Source organism: Gavia stellata, chromosome 2 (genome assembly GCF_030936135.1).
Source record: "Gavia stellata isolate bGavSte3 chromosome 2, bGavSte3.hap2, whole genome shotgun sequence".
Taxonomy (NCBI): Eukaryota; Metazoa; Chordata; class Aves; order Gaviiformes; family Gaviidae; genus Gavia; species Gavia stellata.
The window spans coordinates 66,587,236-66,606,979 of NC_082595.1; the positions used below are offsets into that span (position 1 = coordinate 66,587,236).

General features: G+C 35.2%; 1 protein-coding gene across 1 annotated transcript in view; it reads left to right on the plus strand.

Annotated features, from left to right (window-relative positions):
- ASCC3 (activating signal cointegrator 1 complex subunit 3) overlaps positions 1-19,744 on the plus strand; it is a 270,969-nt gene that overhangs the window by 167,900 nt on the left and 83,325 nt on the right. Inside the window, exons 16-20 of the mRNA XM_059828883.1 lie at positions 9,165-9,284; positions 13,422-13,586; positions 14,450-14,536; positions 16,775-16,951; positions 19,102-19,327. Of these exons, the coding sequence (XP_059684866.1) occupies positions 9,165-9,284; positions 13,422-13,586; positions 14,450-14,536; positions 16,775-16,951; positions 19,102-19,327 (775 nt within the window). The remainder of the gene's footprint in view (positions 1-9,164; positions 9,285-13,421; positions 13,587-14,449; positions 14,537-16,774; positions 16,952-19,101; positions 19,328-19,744) is intronic.

Consider the following 19,744-nt stretch of genomic DNA (forward strand, 5'->3'; position numbering starts at 1 on the left):
ATATTTCTGTTTATTTTTTACCTTTTCATCACTTTAAAGTCTTTGCATTATTCAGTCATAAATAATAATTTTAAAAGGAAAATCTGGAAAGGAGCAGAAATTGATACAGTGACCTATTAAAATGTTAAGATTCATTCTTTGATTCTTTACAAATACCAAGTTTGATCATTCATGATTTTGGTTGGTTTTTTTTTTTTCTTTTAAGGGGGTCTCATAAGTTATTTCTTCAATTCCTGTTAACAGAAAAAACCTCTGCCCACATACAGTCACACATCAGAAGCAAAACAAGGTTTAACTTTATTCCAAGTATTTCCATACACAAATGTGGGGGAATGAAAATATTGACACCTGTCTGCGCTCACAGCTACTCATCTTTACCTCAAGGCTCTGGAGTGATCTGAGTACAAGGAGGGAAAGAGAAGTTGTACTCCCCCAGAACATGAGACACAAATATGATGAAAAGGAACCGTTTGCAATTTTCCCATCCCTCTTTCTACCACAAAGGAGAGAGGAAAAATAAACTGATGAAGGCATGCTTGCAGTGGGCAGGTGTAGAGCTCTCAACCATTTCCTTTTGACAACACATATTTCTGGAGATAGATACCTGTGAATGTTCTCTAGGTGGAACTGGATGGATATTGAGTTCTTTAAAATTGGATAGTAGCACTGTACACATTAGCAGTAATTTTAATCCTAAAGTTGGTTATGAAGGCCGGGATTACCTGTAGTTATTGTTCAGCATCCCAAGAAGTTAGGAGAGATAGATCTAGTCCTGGGATGCTGTGTACCTTTTCACTAGGAAAGAATCCAGCCAGATTTCATAGAAAAGCTTTGTTCTTTTTCTTGAGATACATGAAGTACGCAAGGAAAAAAGAGTTGGATAGTCTTTCCTTCACAGCAAAGGATTTATTTTTCTACTTTCTTTATTTTAATATTAGAAATTTAGTCCTCCCATCTCACAGAAGGCCTTCAGATCAGTGAAGAATTACAAAGACAATGGAATAATAAGCACCTGTTGTGAACTGGGTCAGATCTCTATGATTGATGTATTGTGAAAAACAAATGTCATGCCTATATGCTAATGGTTTTTCAGGCTTGCTCTTTATTGCTCCAAGTTGTCTAGAAGGTGTGTGGATGTGCTGGTGTGCCCACCCAAATTATACCAGGAATCTCAAGTATTCCTTCCACAGAGCTCCAACAGAAAAGCTAGCTTTTGTGGGGAAAATGCTTTACTGACATACCCTGAAAAATCTTGGTTAGCTTAGCAAAAGAAAGTTTCAAAGGAGATATATAACTAGCCAGAACTAGAATTGAATAAGAAAAAGAAAAAAAGATAATTTTGACCAATGACAGTATAAGAATTAATCACCCTGCTCATAAGTAAGGTTGCCTAAAATATAAGATATGGAACAGTCTGTCTTTTAGCAGTAGTGGAGATAAAAGAAGTCTAATTTTTTTCTGTGGTGAAGATTTTGTAATAAGTGATGATATTTGTATGAAAGGTGTGATTGCATATGAGGAAAAGAAGATTTGAGTTGATGAACCAAGGGTTCCAGTCCTCTTTCTTTCCTCTCATCTGAGAATGCTTATTTAAGAAAGTATGAGAGGTAAGCTATGAATTTTCAGTGTGTAATATTCTGCAGAGAGAGAGAGGTTTTAATGGGCAGTGTGGTGTTCCTCTGATCTGAGCTGTAGGTCCAAAATGCACAAATTTTCCAGCAAGGGCAGAAAGCAGAGGTGATGGTTAAATGCAAGCTTAAAGGAAGGGATTTTTTTGTTTTGGTTTGGTTTTTTTGAGGGGACAAGTGAATTTACATTCATTGAACTTTTTATGTGGAGGAAAAACATTTTTAAAAATCTAAAAGTAATTCTATTTTCAATATCAAAGAAAAGACATATTTCGTTATAGTTACACTTTAGGATTCTTCTCCCCTTCCTCCTTTTCCGCTGCGCAGGTTGCAAATTCTTAGTTTTAAGTCCTAGGTATTTATCTCACAGGAAGTATTTAGAATGGCTTAACAAAATACTTGTTATATAGCAAGTGTCTGCTTGTATGTTTCTGTGTGTTACTGTACTAGATAGTAAATTAAGGTACCAAACTGCTGCTAGCATTGACTTTGGTGCAGTTAGCACCAAAAAAACCATTGAACATGGAACAGATCTGGTTGATTGTTAGAATACAGAACAATTTTAATTTCTCCCAGGCTTGTGATTTTAACAGCAGTTTTTAGAGGTATTAATAGCTTACCTTTTTTTTTCTTTTCCCTGCATTTAATAGTAAGCACTCTATTTGCTTGAAAGCTGTTAAAGAAAAAATATCACTGAAGATTTGGAAGGGTAAATACCATTCTCTAGCACCAGCTGAGTATGTCCAAATGGATACTTAATGAAGAGCAAAAAAAGTATCAAAAAGCAAGACATTCAAGGGAGAAGGGGCTCTGTGAGCTTAGAATAGTAATGTCTACAGTAATTATGAAACACTAAAAATTGTCCAAAAGAAAAACAATGACTTGCAGCAATTTTAGATAAGACTGACCACAATCAAAGCAATCTTACTCATAAAGCTTTATTTAGATTTTTACCTAAACAGAGAAGGATTTGTTTGTCCAGGGAAGTATATATTTCTGCTAAGTAGTTTCTTTTCAAATGTGTACACAGTACTGAAATTCCTTCCAGAAGTAGAGGAAATCTCAATGGAAATTTAGTGACTTTTGACAGTAATTGAGTATCCAAGTAGTTCTCTGAAAAGTATTGCTAGTAGACACTGCAAAAATAATTTGGTTACATTGAAGGTGTAAAATTAAGAAGTTAATCCTCCTTCCCTGTTAAAATAGTAGAACAAAAGAAGAAAAAATAATGGAATAGAACAATAATTCCGTTTTGTAGGAGGCAGTCATCTAAACTTATCCAATCAAAGATATGTAGGAAGTATGTTATGTACAGTATAATAAAAGCTACTTTCAAGTGCAGCACTTTTACCGCAGGATTTGGGGTTTGGGGAGAAGTGCAGAAAACTGACAAACTAGTTTAGACAGAACTATTTCTTTTCAGATTTTAATGGTAGTGTTATCTGAAAAGAACAGTGTACTCATAGCTTTAAATTACTGAAGATTCTGTGGCTGCACTGCAGTTACAGCAGCTGAAGATGCAGTCAGAATTTTGTTAATCGCTGTGATAAATGGTTATTAATAGAAATAGCAATGGAAAATGCTGAAAAGCAATAGAGTAACAAGGGCATGAATCCACCATTTTTTTGTCATCTGATATGTGTGATGTTACTTATCCTTCTGTCATGACATGCAGGAAAAATTAGCACCTGCCATATTACAGGAAATCAATACTATGAGCAGTTACAAGAAGCTATTGTGTTCAGGTTTTTTGGAAAGTAGCTTATAATTGGGGTCAGTCTAAACTTCTGTATATGCTGATTTGATCTAAGGTAGTAGAATCCTCAGAGGATATGGTATTTTAGAAATTGTTATGTTTATCTGGAGATGACATAGGCTGCAGCATTCTAAAAAAAATACTTACTTTTTAAAACATATGCCATTGTATTGATGAGTAGATAGTCCTAGGAAGCACATTCAGTTTTGGTCACCTTTTATAGACACTCCCTTTGGCATTAACCATAGCACTATATGGAGACAAAATATATGTTTATTGACTGATTTGTTACAGAAATCTAGACAGTATGATGATGACTACTGTCATCTTTGCCATAACAGAGCCTGTTGTTAGCATGAGGAAAACTGCACTGATGTCATTCAGGAAATCCAAATGCTTAAGCTGTAGTTGTAAGGAGAAACCAATTAAAGGCCAGAAGCATTGCTAAATTGTTTAAATTCTTAATTTATTATATACAGATCAGTAGCTGAAAGAACTAGTAAAATGAAGGCAGCAGTTGGAAATATGGGAAGACTCCATGTTTCCACAAGAATATGAAGTTGCTTTTATCTAGAGCAGGTCTCTTGGCAGAAATAGGTAGGTGGTAGGAATAAGGCAATGATTCGGATATTTGGGGTAACGCAGTATGTAATCCTAGTCATACAATCACTAAGTGGAATCCAGAGCCTTGATTTTTGTACCTAGGCTTATGTGGTGCAGGAGAGAAGATTTGGGCAATGATGCAAAAAAATTAAGGTATTTCTATTTCAAAATTAATTTTCTAGAAGCAGAAAATTTTCAGAAAGGATGGACAAAGGAATAGATCAGCTTCTATGAAAGGAACACGCTAGTTTACCTGCTCACTTCAGGCGAGAAGACAGACAAATGGGAGGTTATATGACAGAGTTTTATGAAGTAACGAGTGACGTGGCATCACTCCTGGGACAAAAACCAGGAAAAATTGGCTGAGATGAGTCAGTGGCAGGTTCAGAAAAAACAAAAGGATGTCAGCTGGGTGGTTAGACTATGGAACTCTTTGCTGCAGTGTGTTGTATCTAAAAGGTAGAGTAGTTCAAAAACTGTTCAAAAATGGAATAAAAATCCATTGAAAGATATGAAATGCAAAGGCACTACCTTTAACTAAAGACCTTGAGATGCAGTAGTTTGAGAGAAATTTATATGGTGCTTGCTTCTCATTGCCACCTTCTGCCCTTCAGCTTTTGCTGTTATCTCATCTCAGAGAAAGCATGCTGGCCTTGATGTCCCAGTGCATTTGTTCTTAGAAAAGCTGAAATACACCCAACTTCATTGAGTTGACACCAAAATCAAGACTTTGGACATGTATTTCAGCACCTCAATCCACTGAAAATTCTCTCCTGCAGATTTGTTTTGAGGTTTGGTTTGGGGTTTTTTTTCTTCTAAAAATGAGCAAAAGAAGAGTAAATGGTCAGTGATGATCAACACAGGCATGGAGATGCCCTTTTCCTTTTCTGCTGAAGTTGTGCCACTGGGCTTAAGGGAATGTAAAGTGGAATAAAATAAACAGCTGGTTAGAGTGCTTAGTCAAGAGGAGCAAGTCTTGGGTCAGTTGACCAGCTGGCAAACAGAAAATACCTGCAGCTATATTTTCTGGAATTACGGGACGAAAGATAAGATGCAGGGGATGGGGTTTAATTAGACCATAAACTTTAAGTTATCTGGGAACTATCATCAATAGCTCATACAATGCAGGTCACCATTCCTTCCCTAATTGTTTCCACCTGATAGACACCCTCCCTGACATCCACAGCTGGACCCCAGCTTGTTGCTTTCCCCAGAGAGGTTAGCAACTGAGGATTTGCAGTGCCGGACACTAGGTATACCTTTCCCAGAGGGTCTGCCTTTCCTTGCATTTACTTACGATTTTGTTTTGAAGCCAGGAATGTAAAAGGTGGTGACTTGTTTATTTTGGACAAACCTCTTTAATCTATATTTTGCCTTGAAAGAGTGGGCAGCTATTGTGGTTCTCAGAAGAGACAGAATTCCTTCAAAGCCCTTCCAAAAAAATCACTCAGGAGGCTGGGTGACTGAACACCTAATCTGGGTATGGGACAAAGCGCAGGCTGGGAGGGAACTGAAGTTTCCCAAGAAGACCAATGGAATCCTGGCCTGTATCAGAAATAATGTAGCCAGCAGGAGTAGGGAAGTGATCGTGCCCCTGTACTCGGCGCTGGTGAGGCCACACCTTGAATCCTGTGTTCATTTTTGGGCCCCTCACTACAAGAAGGACATTGAGGTGCTGGAGCATGTCCAGAGAAGGGCAACGAAGCTGGTGAGGGGTCTGGAGCACAAGACTTATGAGGAGTGGATGAGGGAACTGGGGTTGTTTAGTCTGCAGAAGAGGAGGCTGAGGGGAGACCTTATCGCTCTCTACAATTACCTGAAAGGGGGTTGCAGAGAGGTGGGTGTTGGTCTCTTCTCCCAAGTGACTAGCGACAGGACAAGAGGAAATGGCCTCAAGTTGCACCAGGGGAGGTTCAGGCTGGATATTAGGAAAAATTTCTTTACTGAGAGAGTGGTGAAACACTGGAACAGGCTGCCCAGGGAAGTGGTGGAGTCACCTCCACTGGAGGTGTTCAAGGAACGTGTGGACGTGGCATTGTGGGACATGGTTTAATGGTCATGGTGGTGTTAGTTGATGGTTGGACTTGATGATCTTACAGATCTTTTCCAACCGTAGTGATTCTGTGATTCTGTGATTTTCTCCCGGAGTGTCCAGGGCCCTAGGGCCTGAACTGACCTGCATGAGACCAGCAACCCCATCCGTTCTCCCCTCACCTTCTTCTGCTGTGTCCAGATGGTAGACAAGTTATTTGGAGTTAACAGATAATGACAACTCTGTTGTAGTTCCGTTGTACTTATAAATAGTGCTTTGGTCACGTGTGACAGGAGGAGATTCTGTCCCACTTGGGACAATTCTAGTAGCATTAAGAAATTATTTCAAAAGCCATACAGGAATAAGACAATAATCACTTCAGATGCTGAAATGGTAATTCAAAATATGCTGGTTTCCAAAGCAAACAAAAAATTGCTTATTAGGTTGTTTGAAAGATTCCTTGCTCTCTTACCTTAACAACAAATATTTGATTCATATATAGAAATTTTTCGTCCATGTAATCTGACTCTATTATACAAATATAATAACAATTAAACATTCTTATAAAAAAAATACAGTATATTATGTTATATTATATAATACATACCATATATATTATAAGTAACACTTTTATACCCTTTTCTAATCTGTATAGAAATACCAGAGAGAAAAAACTTCAGTTGTCAAAAACTGCCCCCCCAAAAAGCCATGCTGCTTATATCTGTTTACACTTTTTTATAAATCAGAAACACCTCTTCTGAAATGCTGTTCAACTTGATAAAGTCTGTGGGATAGCATTTGTAAAAAAAATTATTTAATGAAAGTACAGACTACTAAGCACATCACTCAGTGATGGTGACATCAGTCATTGAACAATTAGTTGAAAATTTGTGATGCTGATGATTTTTTTCCTTTAAAATGACACAGTGAGTTGGATTAATATAGTACTCAGGTTTTCATTTTGTGAGTGCAACACAATTATTTGTGTTTGAATAGTTTAAAAAAAAAGGCATTTTGTGATGACTGGTGCAATCAGACAATACAATGTCAATATGCTAAATATTTCTACTCATCGATTATTCCATCTGTAACTAAAAACCTAATACATAGTTGAGGAAATGCTGGAAAATTTAGAACTTTTTTATTTTAATAAAGTATCACCTTGCCTATTTATTGATTTTATGAATGCTACATATCCTAGGTCTTCACAGAGGTCCTCTCCTAACTTTGTAAATAATTTATATCATAATTACTCCTAAGTGTTTGTGTTAATAAGATAACTTCTATCATTCACACTGTTTTAACAAAGGTATACATTTTCAAACAAACCGTAAGAACTTTAGTTGAACACTAGATGGCAGCAAATATTTAGAAGTTGCTTTTTTTTTGTCTCTCCATATTATTCAGTGAATATTCATTAAAGTTGGGGGAGGAAGGAAAGCGCAGTATTAAATTTCAGTACCATATCTGAAACCCAACTGTATTTCATAATCACTTTTTTCCCCTTACTTTTACTTTTAACTTATGAAATTAATTAATTTGTAAATAATACAATCAGATATTTGAACAAATGAGGCAAAAAAAATTGGTTGGGTTTTTTTTTTTTAATTGTCAGACTTCACTGTCCTTGGTAATGAGAATGTTATGTTTTCATGATTGTGAAAGTGGTTGTTTGGGAAAAAATGTTACTATTGGACTATGTTATGCTATTTCAAATTGTGTGCTAAACTGTATTTGAATCATGGGAAGAAACCAAATGTTGAAATTAATCTGGGTAGCAAACTGGGTAATAATAACCTCTGGGCTATATTAGGTGTTTTCCCTCTAGTAGTCTATGAAGAACGGAATGCTTTTGTAGCTACTTCAGTGCATTATGCAGCTATATACTTTGAAAAATAACACAAAATATCACTTGAAAAATATGTGAAACAAAGCTTGGGGTTACTCCATGCTATTAGTCATTGATATCAACAAGGTTTTGCCAGATTTACGTTACTTTAACTCAAGGCAGATTTGGCTTGCATTAGTATTTTTGACTAGATATTTACATTATTTCAAAAAGAATATCTATATTATTATTACGGTTTAGATGCTTAGATCTGAACATGCATATGAAATCACTTACAGTTGTATAGGGTTTTTTTTAATTTTTGCCAAGTCATGTGGAAAGTTTATATTAAATCCAAACACCAATAAAACAAAAATAACTTTAAAAATGGAGTAATGGATCACAAAAAATGAGTAAGAGGGACTTTTGCTTGTTTTAAACAACCAGCAACAACCAAAAAATGTTTGTTCATGGGACATACAGGAAATATTAAATTCTCTTGGTAAAATCAGGTAAACTGGAATTAAGCAGTAAAATGCTTCTCATTAATGTAAACAATACAAAATAGAGCTAAATAATTTGGTGATAAAACTATTGAATTAGCAAAAAAAGTCACTTAGTAAAAAACTAGTTTGGTATACCTGATTTAGCCTTGAAAAACAAATAAATATATCTATATATATGTGCATATTACCTGTTCAATTTTGTTATGTTTTGATATAACAAAAATGTAGCAGGTACCTGTATGTTTGATTTGCCAGATACAAAAGGAGAAAACTATTTGTAAAAACTGTGTATAAACAGATTGCCAAGTGTGAGGGCATGATGAAGAAAATCATAAAGATTGTTGGTATCATTTGGTTTAGGACTTGAACCAGAAAGTGATTTTCCACTGGTATGAAAAATTAATCTTTTAAATGGAGATTATTTTTTTAGAAGTACTCTTCTTTAAATTACCCTGAGCACATTTACTAAAGAATTATGTTGTTTTGTCTTTTTTTTTTTTTTTTAATAACAAGCTCGCTCAGAATCATCTTTGAATTGTAAAAATCATAAGTGGTGTAGGAAAGATCATGTGGGTCACTGTATCCATAATATTATGTCACAGAACATACCATGTTACTAGATGTTCATAAGATGAAGATATGTAAATGATTCAATTTATTGTCCTATGATTATTTTAAAATAATTTAAGTTGGAAACATACTGACACTTTCTTTAATCTAGTGCTAATGCTCTGAATTCCATGTTTTCAGCCAAATACTTATGTTCGGCTGTAACATATACATTTAATTTTGTCTCTTTTCCTATTTCCAGATTGCTCTTGGAACAGTAACTAATGTGGAAGAAGCAGTAAAGTGGATAAGTTACACTTATCTTTATGTACGGATGAGAGCAAATCCATTAGTATATGGCATCAGTCACAAAGCTTATCAGGTATAAAATGCATTTTAAAAAAATCTGTAACCTGTTCTGGGTCTCTAATCCTTCCCTGATGTGAGGATAAATATTTGCTATTTCTGTTTAACCTGACATCAGCAATTCTTTTAAAGCGCTTAGAAGAAGATATTTTCTGTAGCAGAGTATTTTTAACACTGAATTAAGAGGTCCCTTCTGTTCACATAAAAATACATTTTAACTGGCCAAGTTATGCTCCAAAGGACAACATTCATTCTTTTCAGACAGTTACTGTAACTTAGCCTATTGTCAGTGTTTCAGTTTTGTAGGTTAGATATAAATGATAAAATAAACCATTCTTAAGTTGCTTGCTTTCCCCTCCCACCCCTGTCAGCTTTTGTTTTAGAATGTTTCATCCCATGACATCTTATAAATTATAAAATGACATTTTTAATGTTTTTTTTCTTTCTTGTGTTTTAGTAATTATAAGATTTTTTTATTCATTTATTTTGAAATTTTTTTGTTTGTTTAGAAGTGTTCCACGCAGTGATATAAATCAGAGCACAGTTACATACTTTTTTTCAAATTTTTTTCATTATCTATAATTTTTAGGGAGTTTAATAGTTTATAGATTATCTAAATATTGTTACTTTTTTCTGTACAGCTGTTTATAAGCATTTAATGTTAACATAGTTTGGACACGGGTAATTGACTCTAATGGTAACCGTAGTTTATTTCACATGTCCTGAATCTGTTTTGTGATTTCATAATTTGTCATGATATTGTGAGCAGCAGTTGTTTCGGTCATTGTAACATGTAGAGATGTATGTCAGGAGATACTGTTTTGATAGCTTTTGTGTCTGATAGTGGAAGCTGCAGTGGAAGTAGGTAGGCTATTGTTTAAGCAAGCTTCTGCAGACACCTTTAGACCTCTGGTGATCTCAAATCTGTTTTCTATAAAAAGCCTTACAGTACATTACCATCTGTTAATATAACACTACATAACACAAATCACAAAGTAACAGATACGTGAAAAGCAAAAATTGCTTTGCTAGTGAGAAGAATGTTGTTGTCCCATTCCTATAACTTCCTTTTTTTTTTTTCATCAGGCATTTTTGACTGGTGTTATTAACAAATTTTAGATTAAAAGAAATGCAACCCTAGTGGTAATAACTGGTGAAAAAGAGTAATAAAACACTAAGAGAAATTTTTTTTGTAAATTTAAAAAATAATGAACAAGAGTTGGTCCCCCTCTCCTTGCTTTTGTGTTTTTATTCAGCTGCTAAGAAAGTGGAGATTGCCAGCACTTGTCTTTTCCTGCCACTAACCTCCTTTCTACCCCTTCTGATTTGATGTGCTAATAATAGACATTCCTATTTTTGTGTTAAGGCAGTAACAAATTATATCAGTTTGAAGTGTTATCCATTCATGTAGGAGCAAAACCAATGCCAATCCTCTTATTTTCTAGATAAACCAGTTTTAAACTTCAAAGCTAATGTGTTATAGACAGTATATGGATGGTATAGTGCCAGATGCAGGCATAACCAGAGATTTGCTCGCTTAGGCTGTTCTATTCCTTCTGTTCTGGTTATTGTTATCCAATTTTCATAATTGGTATCTTATTGTTTCTTAGTAATGTTGCAGCATGCCAATTTCTATCCTGTTTTGGCTGACAGTGTTACCTATTCAGAATACATATATCTGCATAACCATCATAGATCACACTTCCCAGCTGTTCAGTGGGGCTGAGAAGATGCAAACTCGTTCTCCTTCCCCTTTCCACAGGCACTCTGCACATCCAGTAATTACTTTAGGGCACAAAAGGTCCAGCCTGACCACACAAAAGGGGTGTGTTGTACTGCATAGGGAGATGAGGGCAAGCAGGCATCTGCCATGCACTGACACATTCTGCACCCCACATGTTGCCTCTGTGATAATTACTGTTCCCCACCTAGCCCATTTCTGGGCTACGCCCAGGAGTAGGCTACTCCAGGCCCACTGCTTTGATTTGTGACTTTTCAAGCTGTTTGCCAGAAGTGCCAATAATGCCTTTTACCGAGTTGGGAAAATGGCCAAAAATTATGATGAACAGCAAGAAGAAACAAAGAGTGGAAGGGAAAAGTGGAGCAAATGTGAGTGTCGTATTAATGAAGCCTGTGGTATGAATTACAGGCATTTTCTCATCATTTTAGGGTTACAGAGGAAAGGTGGCTGGTTTTTTTTAAGGTAACCCCTTTGTCTGTTTTCTCCTCTTTTTGGTTCCACTCTTTGGTGTTCCCACAGTTAAGCAAAGCTTTTTATCCCCATAAGCTGTATGTTTATGTTTAGAACATCTGTAAAAGTTAGAGGAGCTAACTTTAAGCTTTCCTCAGTTAGCTAGAGAAAACAATGTGAATAATAATGTACTTTATCATGCCTTCTTAAATTTCCGTATGTATACTCCAGACCTGCCCAGTTTTTTGCTGTGGACATGCCAAGGCTCATTTTTAAGAGTATTGCTTAAAGCTGTTCTAGGCTGCGTCTTTTACTCTGTGGGATTTCTAATTATGCAAGTTCAGCAAGAAGGGTGCTAACCATGGATTCTCTAGACTGGAGTATTGTTTCACAGCCTTTTCAAGTTGGTGACCTTTCCTTTAAAGTTAAGACCTTTCTATGTGTAAAAAATGTTAGTCTACTCTTACAGCTTTAGCTTTTTTATAGGTAAGGCAAAAGATTGGCAGGTAATTTGGACTGCCAAAGGAATAGGGAAGTGTTTTGATTTTTTATTTTGTCCCCCTCTTTAGGTTTAAGAAATGTTAAACATCTGGCATCCTGATCACTTTTTTTTTTTTACCACCTCTGCTCTGAAATCTGACCTCAATGCATGACTTACTATTGAGAAAAGCACTCTAGACCTTTGCCATCTTAGCTTTTGACTTGAAAATAAGGCAAGCCATAACTAAGGAGAAACAGCTTCAGAGTAGCTGGCAAAGACAGGAAATATTAGGAACTAGTCTTGCAGCTGGTTTGTGGAGACGGCTGTGTTCATCTGCAGCTTCATTGAACATGAGATGAAGCACTTGAGCACAAGATGAAACTGAATCATGGCACAGACAAAACCAGAGCAAACCAAGGCATAGCAATTCTTAAAGCCTGCTCCTTTTTGCAGTCTTGGTCATACAGCTCTGGTGCAGATTTACCAAGAGGGCTGGTATGACTTACTCTGTAGGAAGTCTGAACTATACAAGCTCTGAAATAAGAGTGCTGCCTGTGGACTAGAACAGAGTTTCAGTCTTTTCAAATTTGGTGACTAATCATTGCTTGTGTAATTAGAGCCATATCTCAGGTGCACATATACCAGAGTGTTAACATGACTATGGAATCCCTTTTCACCCGTCCCTGTCAGTCTGGGTATCCCAGCTGCATGGTGTGGAAACACACAATTATACAGCAGTCCCACTCAGATGGAAGTTTTGCCCAGCCTTGTATGTACTAATGAGATAATGTACATTATTAGTTGGACAAAATGTCCAAGTTCCTGAACTTTGATATGAATAGAAGTGGTGTTGGGCAGAGCAAGCTCCTCGTGTGCTTTTAACGTGGATGTTTATACGGTACGTCTATAACTCAATAGTCAGAATATCCCAGCTGACATACCCAAAGCTTTTGGGGACTTTAGAGTTTTTTTGCTAGAAAACATTTCAGCCACCCAGTTTGAAGCTTATTCTATTTGGGATACAGCTAAAGCCATCCTGTCAGATACCCAGGCAAGGTATATCTTCAGCCGTTTTCATAAACAGAAGATACCATAAGATGGCATGTTTTTGTGAAGTGATACAGTAATGATAACTTTATGAAGAATATGTTATCATTAAAACTTCTTTCAAGAACTTCAATGTAAATTTCTTTCATAATCATGCTACTGTTTCATAAGTAATATTAGTCTACATTGTATCGATAGTCTCAAAGCATTGTAAAAGAAATATTATTCTGATTATTTTGTCCTGTACAGACAGTTTTTGGTCAATAATGTCAATGTAACTGTTATTAGTGAGATCTTAGGAAAATCTTGACTTAATAACTGTACCTTCCTTTTATTTGATTTCTGACTTTGTGTGACTGGGTTATCTCAATAAAATTGCTTACTTAACTTTTTTTTTTCTTTTATACAAATAAATGTATGTTTTTCGTGTCTAGATGGATCCAGGTCTAGAAAAGCACAGAGAACAATTGGTAATTGAAGTCGGCAGAAAACTGGACAAAGCCCGCATGATTCGCTTTGAAGAACGAACTGGCTTTTTTTCTTCAACAGATTTAGGCAGAACTGCCAGCCACTACTATATTAAATACAATACTATCGAGGTAAAATATGATGTTCTATTTCTGGGAGTTTTTCCTTCTTTTTGAATCTATACCTAAAATAGTTGTAAGATATTGCAGAATATGTAGCTGATTTGTTCAATATATTTTCAAATTGTATTTACCGAAATGGGGAGAGAGGAAATAAAGAGGAAAAAGAAAGAAACTAAGTATAAAGCAATACTGAAAAATTAGACTTGGTGTGAAGTGAGATTTGAAATTTCTGTAGTCTCTGTCTTCTTTTAGGTGAATTATAAGAAACATTTTTATATCAACCGTGTGTGCAACCACTGGTACATGATAGCACGTTCAAGTATAGAGTCTGATTACAGAAAAGTTTTTCTGCATGAAAATCCTGTCAGGTTGCCAACCTTAAACAACTTTTGGCACTGTAGTCAGATTGTGTTGTAAATGTGTAAGGAAGATGCATTTGTACAAATCTCTGTAGTATTGGAAGCTTGATTTAATGTACACATCCTTCTTAAAACCTTTCTTTTGTAGGAAATAAGTCTTTTTCTTGAATAAAAGCTGAAGACGGCATTAATAATTTTAACTGTTTACTGTCACTAGGTATAATTAGTCTCACATATTTATTCACTCAAATATGTCCTAGACTCTTTTTGAAATGACCATAGATTGCATGTCTCTCGATTTTGGGGTGCCCAAGTTTCAAGGGACTGTTTTTCTAGAAGTGCTGAGAAGTGATTCTGGAAATTGTTCCTATTTAAATTGCATCACTCTGGTCTTCCAATATCTTACATTTTAACCTTATATGCCTTTTTAAATCATAGTTAATGTTTCTTTCTTTTGTGCTATATGTATATTTTTCTTTTCAGTGTTAAATCAATTAATTTTCTTTTTAATAGACTTTCAATGAATTGTTTGATGCTCATAAAACAGAAGGCGATATTCTTGCTATAGTATCAAAAGCTGAAGAATTCGAACAGATAAAGGTAAAGTTGTATCCTTTCATACAAAGAATATGTCTTAGAACTAGATACTTCTGTAGTACTCACGCCATAAATAGTCAGTGTCTACAGACCCAAGTTTTGTTAAATATTAAGCACCGTTATAAAATGTTTTCTAAGTAGGCATAATTGCCAAGAACTATATATGCTCTCACTCAAATTTATATATAGTTCAGCCTGAACTATAGTGCACATTTAATAACTAGTTATGGATCTTTGAGAATTCCTTTTAAATGCTTTTAAGAACTTTTCAGCTCCTCAATTATTAACAGGTGAAGATAAGTGTCTATTGGAATGGTGCACCCAGGGATATAAGAGTTTTTCTGTTTGAAGTTTAAACCATTATTAGATGACTCCCTGAACAATTTGCTTTATCAGAAATGAGGCAGGACTCACTGAAGTTAATTCTGTGATACACTTCATGCAGGGAACAATGTTAGATTAGCAGAATGATAAATTCTGATGAATTATTTTCAAATTTGAAATCTAGAAAGTTGTAACAGATTTTGTGCAGGCTAGAAGATTACTGTACTATCGTACTCAGTTCAATTGCAACCTCCCTTTTTGCATTCTGTGTGGGTAGGACACAATACAATACATTGCAAGCCGGCATCAGCTTGTTTGCCCATGCTTCCATCTCACAGAGGTGCAAGCCAGACTCCACAGGGTTTATTAGCTTGGGCTTATTGCCATTTTACCACAATTATACAACTTTCGGATCAGAGTTGGCTCTCATTCACCTGGCTCTGCGAACTGGCAGTGTGAATCCCTCACTATCTACATATTTACATATTTGCACACATTGTCTGAATATTACCGTCTCTTTATCTAATGGAGAAATTCTATTTTGCTATAATCTCTTCTATTATAGAAGATAGTAAGCAGTGAGGTTTGACAGTGATATATGCAATGTTTTCCAAGCTAGAAGGGTTTTTTTTATGATAGTGATATTGCTTTGCTAGGTCTAAATTTAGCGTAATTGAATATTTAAAAAGAAAGCATATGGAAAATATGATGCGATATGTTTCTATATTTGTAATAAAGTTAGTAGTTATGCTTCTTGACTAAAGCATAGTTTTTCTAGTTTGTTTTCTCAGATTTGTATGGTATGGCATCAGTGCACCATCATTTCCAGTTTTTTATGATTCGTTTGCTGTGCAGCTCTGAATGTTAAAACTAGTAATTGATTTTCACAAGAATAACTCTGGATTTACCCCTCTGCGTGATACAATTGTGACTTTTGTTAATATGAATCATGTCTCCATAATACCTTTAAAAATTCTGTATTTTGAGATAGGTAAGTCACCAGCAGCTGAAATACAGATCTGGATTTGACCTGTACTGTGCTGTGCAAGAGCAGAAAAAATTATTAAAAAAGCTGTTGTAAGCAGAGCATAATATTCCCCTGACACTGGAGTCATCTGTGATCTTTTTCTTTCCTGCAGGACCAGTGGCTGGATAGTTGGGGATTTTAACCCAATTGTCTTAGGGCCTTTTGTATGTCAGGTAGTCAGGTCCAAATGAAAATTACTTTCAGCTGGTTCCCTGCAGGGACCGAACATTTACCCTCTTTAAATAAGTTTTACACTAACAGACTATCAGTAGATCAAAGAATATGTAGATTTATGCTGGTTTTGCCATGTAAGGGTCATCAGTTAGAATGTGAAATGTTATGCATTATTCAAACCATAGATATGAATATTTCTTTACTCATATTAAGACTTAATCTTATTAACAGTGAAAATTTTAATATCATGAATCATAGTACTTCACAGTTTTGAGTTAAAAATGTATTATGCCACATGCAAACTATGTAACTATAATGAGTACATTTAATGTTAATTCAAGATTGCCCTAATCCAGATGGACAGAGGTTTTACTCTGGTCAAATAAAAAATGAAATCTCATCAGATGAAGGATGGTGGGGTCAGAAGATTCAATTTTTGTGGCATATCAAATTTTTGTATGTCAATGGCAACCTTAATAGATGGTGATGAATAATAAAATGTAATTGTGGCACTATTAAGATAGTTTCAATTATGGTCTATTAGCTACATTGTAGAAGATGTGGGTTTGCTGCTTTTTTCCTTCTTTTTTTTTTTCTTTGAAACTAGAGACTCCATTTAAAAATAATGTAACTACGTCATGAGGAAAATTTGATTTCAGTGTAAAAATTTTTATCAAATTGCTCCAGCCTCTTCATAATGGATAATTGTGTTTTAGGTAAGAGAAGAAGAAATAGAAGAGCTGGACACCTTACTGAATGATTTCTGTGAACTTCCTGCTCCAGGAGGTGTGGAAAACAATTATGGAAAAATTAATATCCTCCTTCAAACATACATTAGCAGAGGGGAGATGGACAGCTTCTCCCTTATTTCAGATTCTGCATATGTTGCACAGGTAAAAAATAGTATTTTTTACATATCTGTTGGTGTCTTCTGCTGTTTTCATTCTCCCAAATGTTTACAATTATGTAAGTAGGCCTTGATCTGCAACTTTTCTGTACATTTTTATGCAAATTGGTTTGCAAATCAGAACCTGTGTGTGTGCGCATGCATGGTATAATATTTAAGTAGAAAAGATTTGCAAAAGCCTACCTTGGCACACTGTTGCATTTTTTGTGAATTATGAATGTCCTTTCTGTTCGTATTACCCCTGTAGTCTTTACTCTATTCAGTAGTTCTAACTGTGATTGCACAGAAATGTTATTTGTAACTTACCGAGTTTTCTTCTAAATCTGGAAAACTGTTGCAGTCTATTTTTATGTTTTGTGTACTTTCATAATTAGTTCTGCAAAACATATTTTGTGTTTTATTCACATACCTTGATTTACACAAGAAAGATGTGCTTTTACGATTTTATTGCTAGACATAATCATGCAAATTTACATATCAGTCTATATATTTGTTTATTGGCTTGATTTGACACCTGAATGGTTGATAGTTATACAGCATGTTTAGTTATTACACAGAATAATAAGAGAACTGCAAGTCTGTGACATAGAGCTGCTTGCTTACACAACTAGAGCCCATCTTAGAAAGAAAGGGGTGTTGCTTGAAAGTTTAGAATTCTGGATCCCAAAGAACTCAAAGTGACAAAATGTTCATAGACAATCCCAGATGTGCAACAATAACAAATGTATAAAATAGATTATAAAGTTACCTTTTAGCCAGTCCTATGTCTCTTTTTTTCTCTTTTTTTCTTTTTTGTTTTTTTTAAACAGTCAGCAACATGTTGCATTGAGTCATTTTTGTCTCATCCTTACGAAACCTTTTTGGAAAGAATTGATTGTAAAATTGCATTTAGTTGGTGCTAAAGATTAGAGTTAAATATTCAAAAGTATACATATTCTTCAGCAAGATTTTCATACTAACATTACCTGCTTCAGAAGTGTTTACATCTCATAGCACATATGGGTGTAAATGAGAAAATTCTGAAATCATTATGCACATCATAAAAATTGTGGTACTTGCACAGCAAGATCATTTTCAGTATGATTCTCAGTATGATTCTTTTAATCTTTGCTTTCAAGACAACTGCTTTTATTTGTCTTTCTCAGTTATAGCATTTTTAGTGAGGCAACATGGTCGTCTTCTCCGATCTTCATAAATTGTACATGTGGAACCAGTGCTACAAATTGTGATTTTTTTTTTTTTAATTGGATAGTGACTATTAAGAAAATCATTCATCCTTTCTAAGTAAAAGAAATGTGCTTCTTTAGTAACATATGCTTCCTATCATGACTAAATAATCTTTTTATTCCTGTTGGCACTGTAGAGCCAGTAGAGAATGATTGTATTCTATTCAATGAATCAAGAACAGAATTGTTAATCCAGGCATAGTACCGGTAGGCCAAAAAAAAAAAAAGAAACCCACCAAAAAAACCCACAACTTCATAATACAGCTTGATAAGTTTATGAAAGGAATTCATAACTTACATTTTCAGGATAAGACTGACCTCATTCAAGCTTACATTAATAATTAATTTTCCGAGTCCAAAGCAGATTTATACAGTTTAGTTATAGTCTCAGAAGATAGTAACAGGTCAAAGAAAAGTCACTACTGTTAAACTTCTGTGCAAATGTTGTGAAATTCAGCACGAAATGGGATGCTGTTATGGAAGCACAACTGAAGTGAAAAATTAAAACTTGAATTTCCATATAAACTGAGTTTGCAGGTGTATATTATATGGGGGTGAGAATGAGGAAGATACTAAGTACGGTAAGTGAATCTGTTTCAGAAGTGATTAAGATGCAATAAATTTAGAACTCCCTAATGTTAGCATAACAGTGATCAAAATTCTATGGCAGACCTGCCACTACAACTTTAATTAGTTGCACATGTTTCTTTTCATAATTTCTGTAGGCAATCTTGAGGTAGTTCTGCCACTTGACGGTGATGGAAAAAATTGTTTTCAAGAATGTTTGAAATAAGTTTGAAAAGAAAATCTGTTGTTATGGTTTGTCAAAGATGGGTCTATGGGATCCTTTTCATTTTACAAAGAATACATGAGAGAATTACAACATTTTTACTTTTTTTTCACTCTCCAGAATGCAGCTCGTATTGTTCGAGCTCTTTTTGAGATTGCCCTTAGGAAACGTTGGCCTGCAATGACATATCGACTACTGAATCTCAGCAAAGTCATTGACAAGCGACTGTGGGGCTGGGTTAGCCCTTTGAGACAGTTCTCAGTGTTACCACCATCAGTCCTCTCAAAGTTGGAAGAGAAGAATCTCACTATAGACAAGATGAAGGACATGAGAAAAGATGAAATAGGTGAGAAATCAGCAATGCTATCTGCTTAAACTATTAGTAATAATGGGCAAGTTAGAACAAAATCTGAGCCATTCATTAATATACCCATTCTGGTCTGGAAGCCATGTAAAGACATTAATATGGTATTATGGTCTATCCAATAAAGAAGGTTTATTTAGTCTCCACGGCTTGTAATATGGCACAGCTTTGAGGGTAAGGCTAGCCCATGTCCTGCCAACCCCAGAACCCATGTGGAATGGAGATGTATGTTGATATGTATTCACATATATGTGTATATATACATATTTATGTTGACTTGTGTTTCCCTTCTTGCTCACATTACGTAATACACTACTATAAAAGGCATCTGTTTATTTTTGCCAGTTGGCAAAATATGGCCCTTTTTTATTATTATTGAAATACTATTAAAGTGAAAAA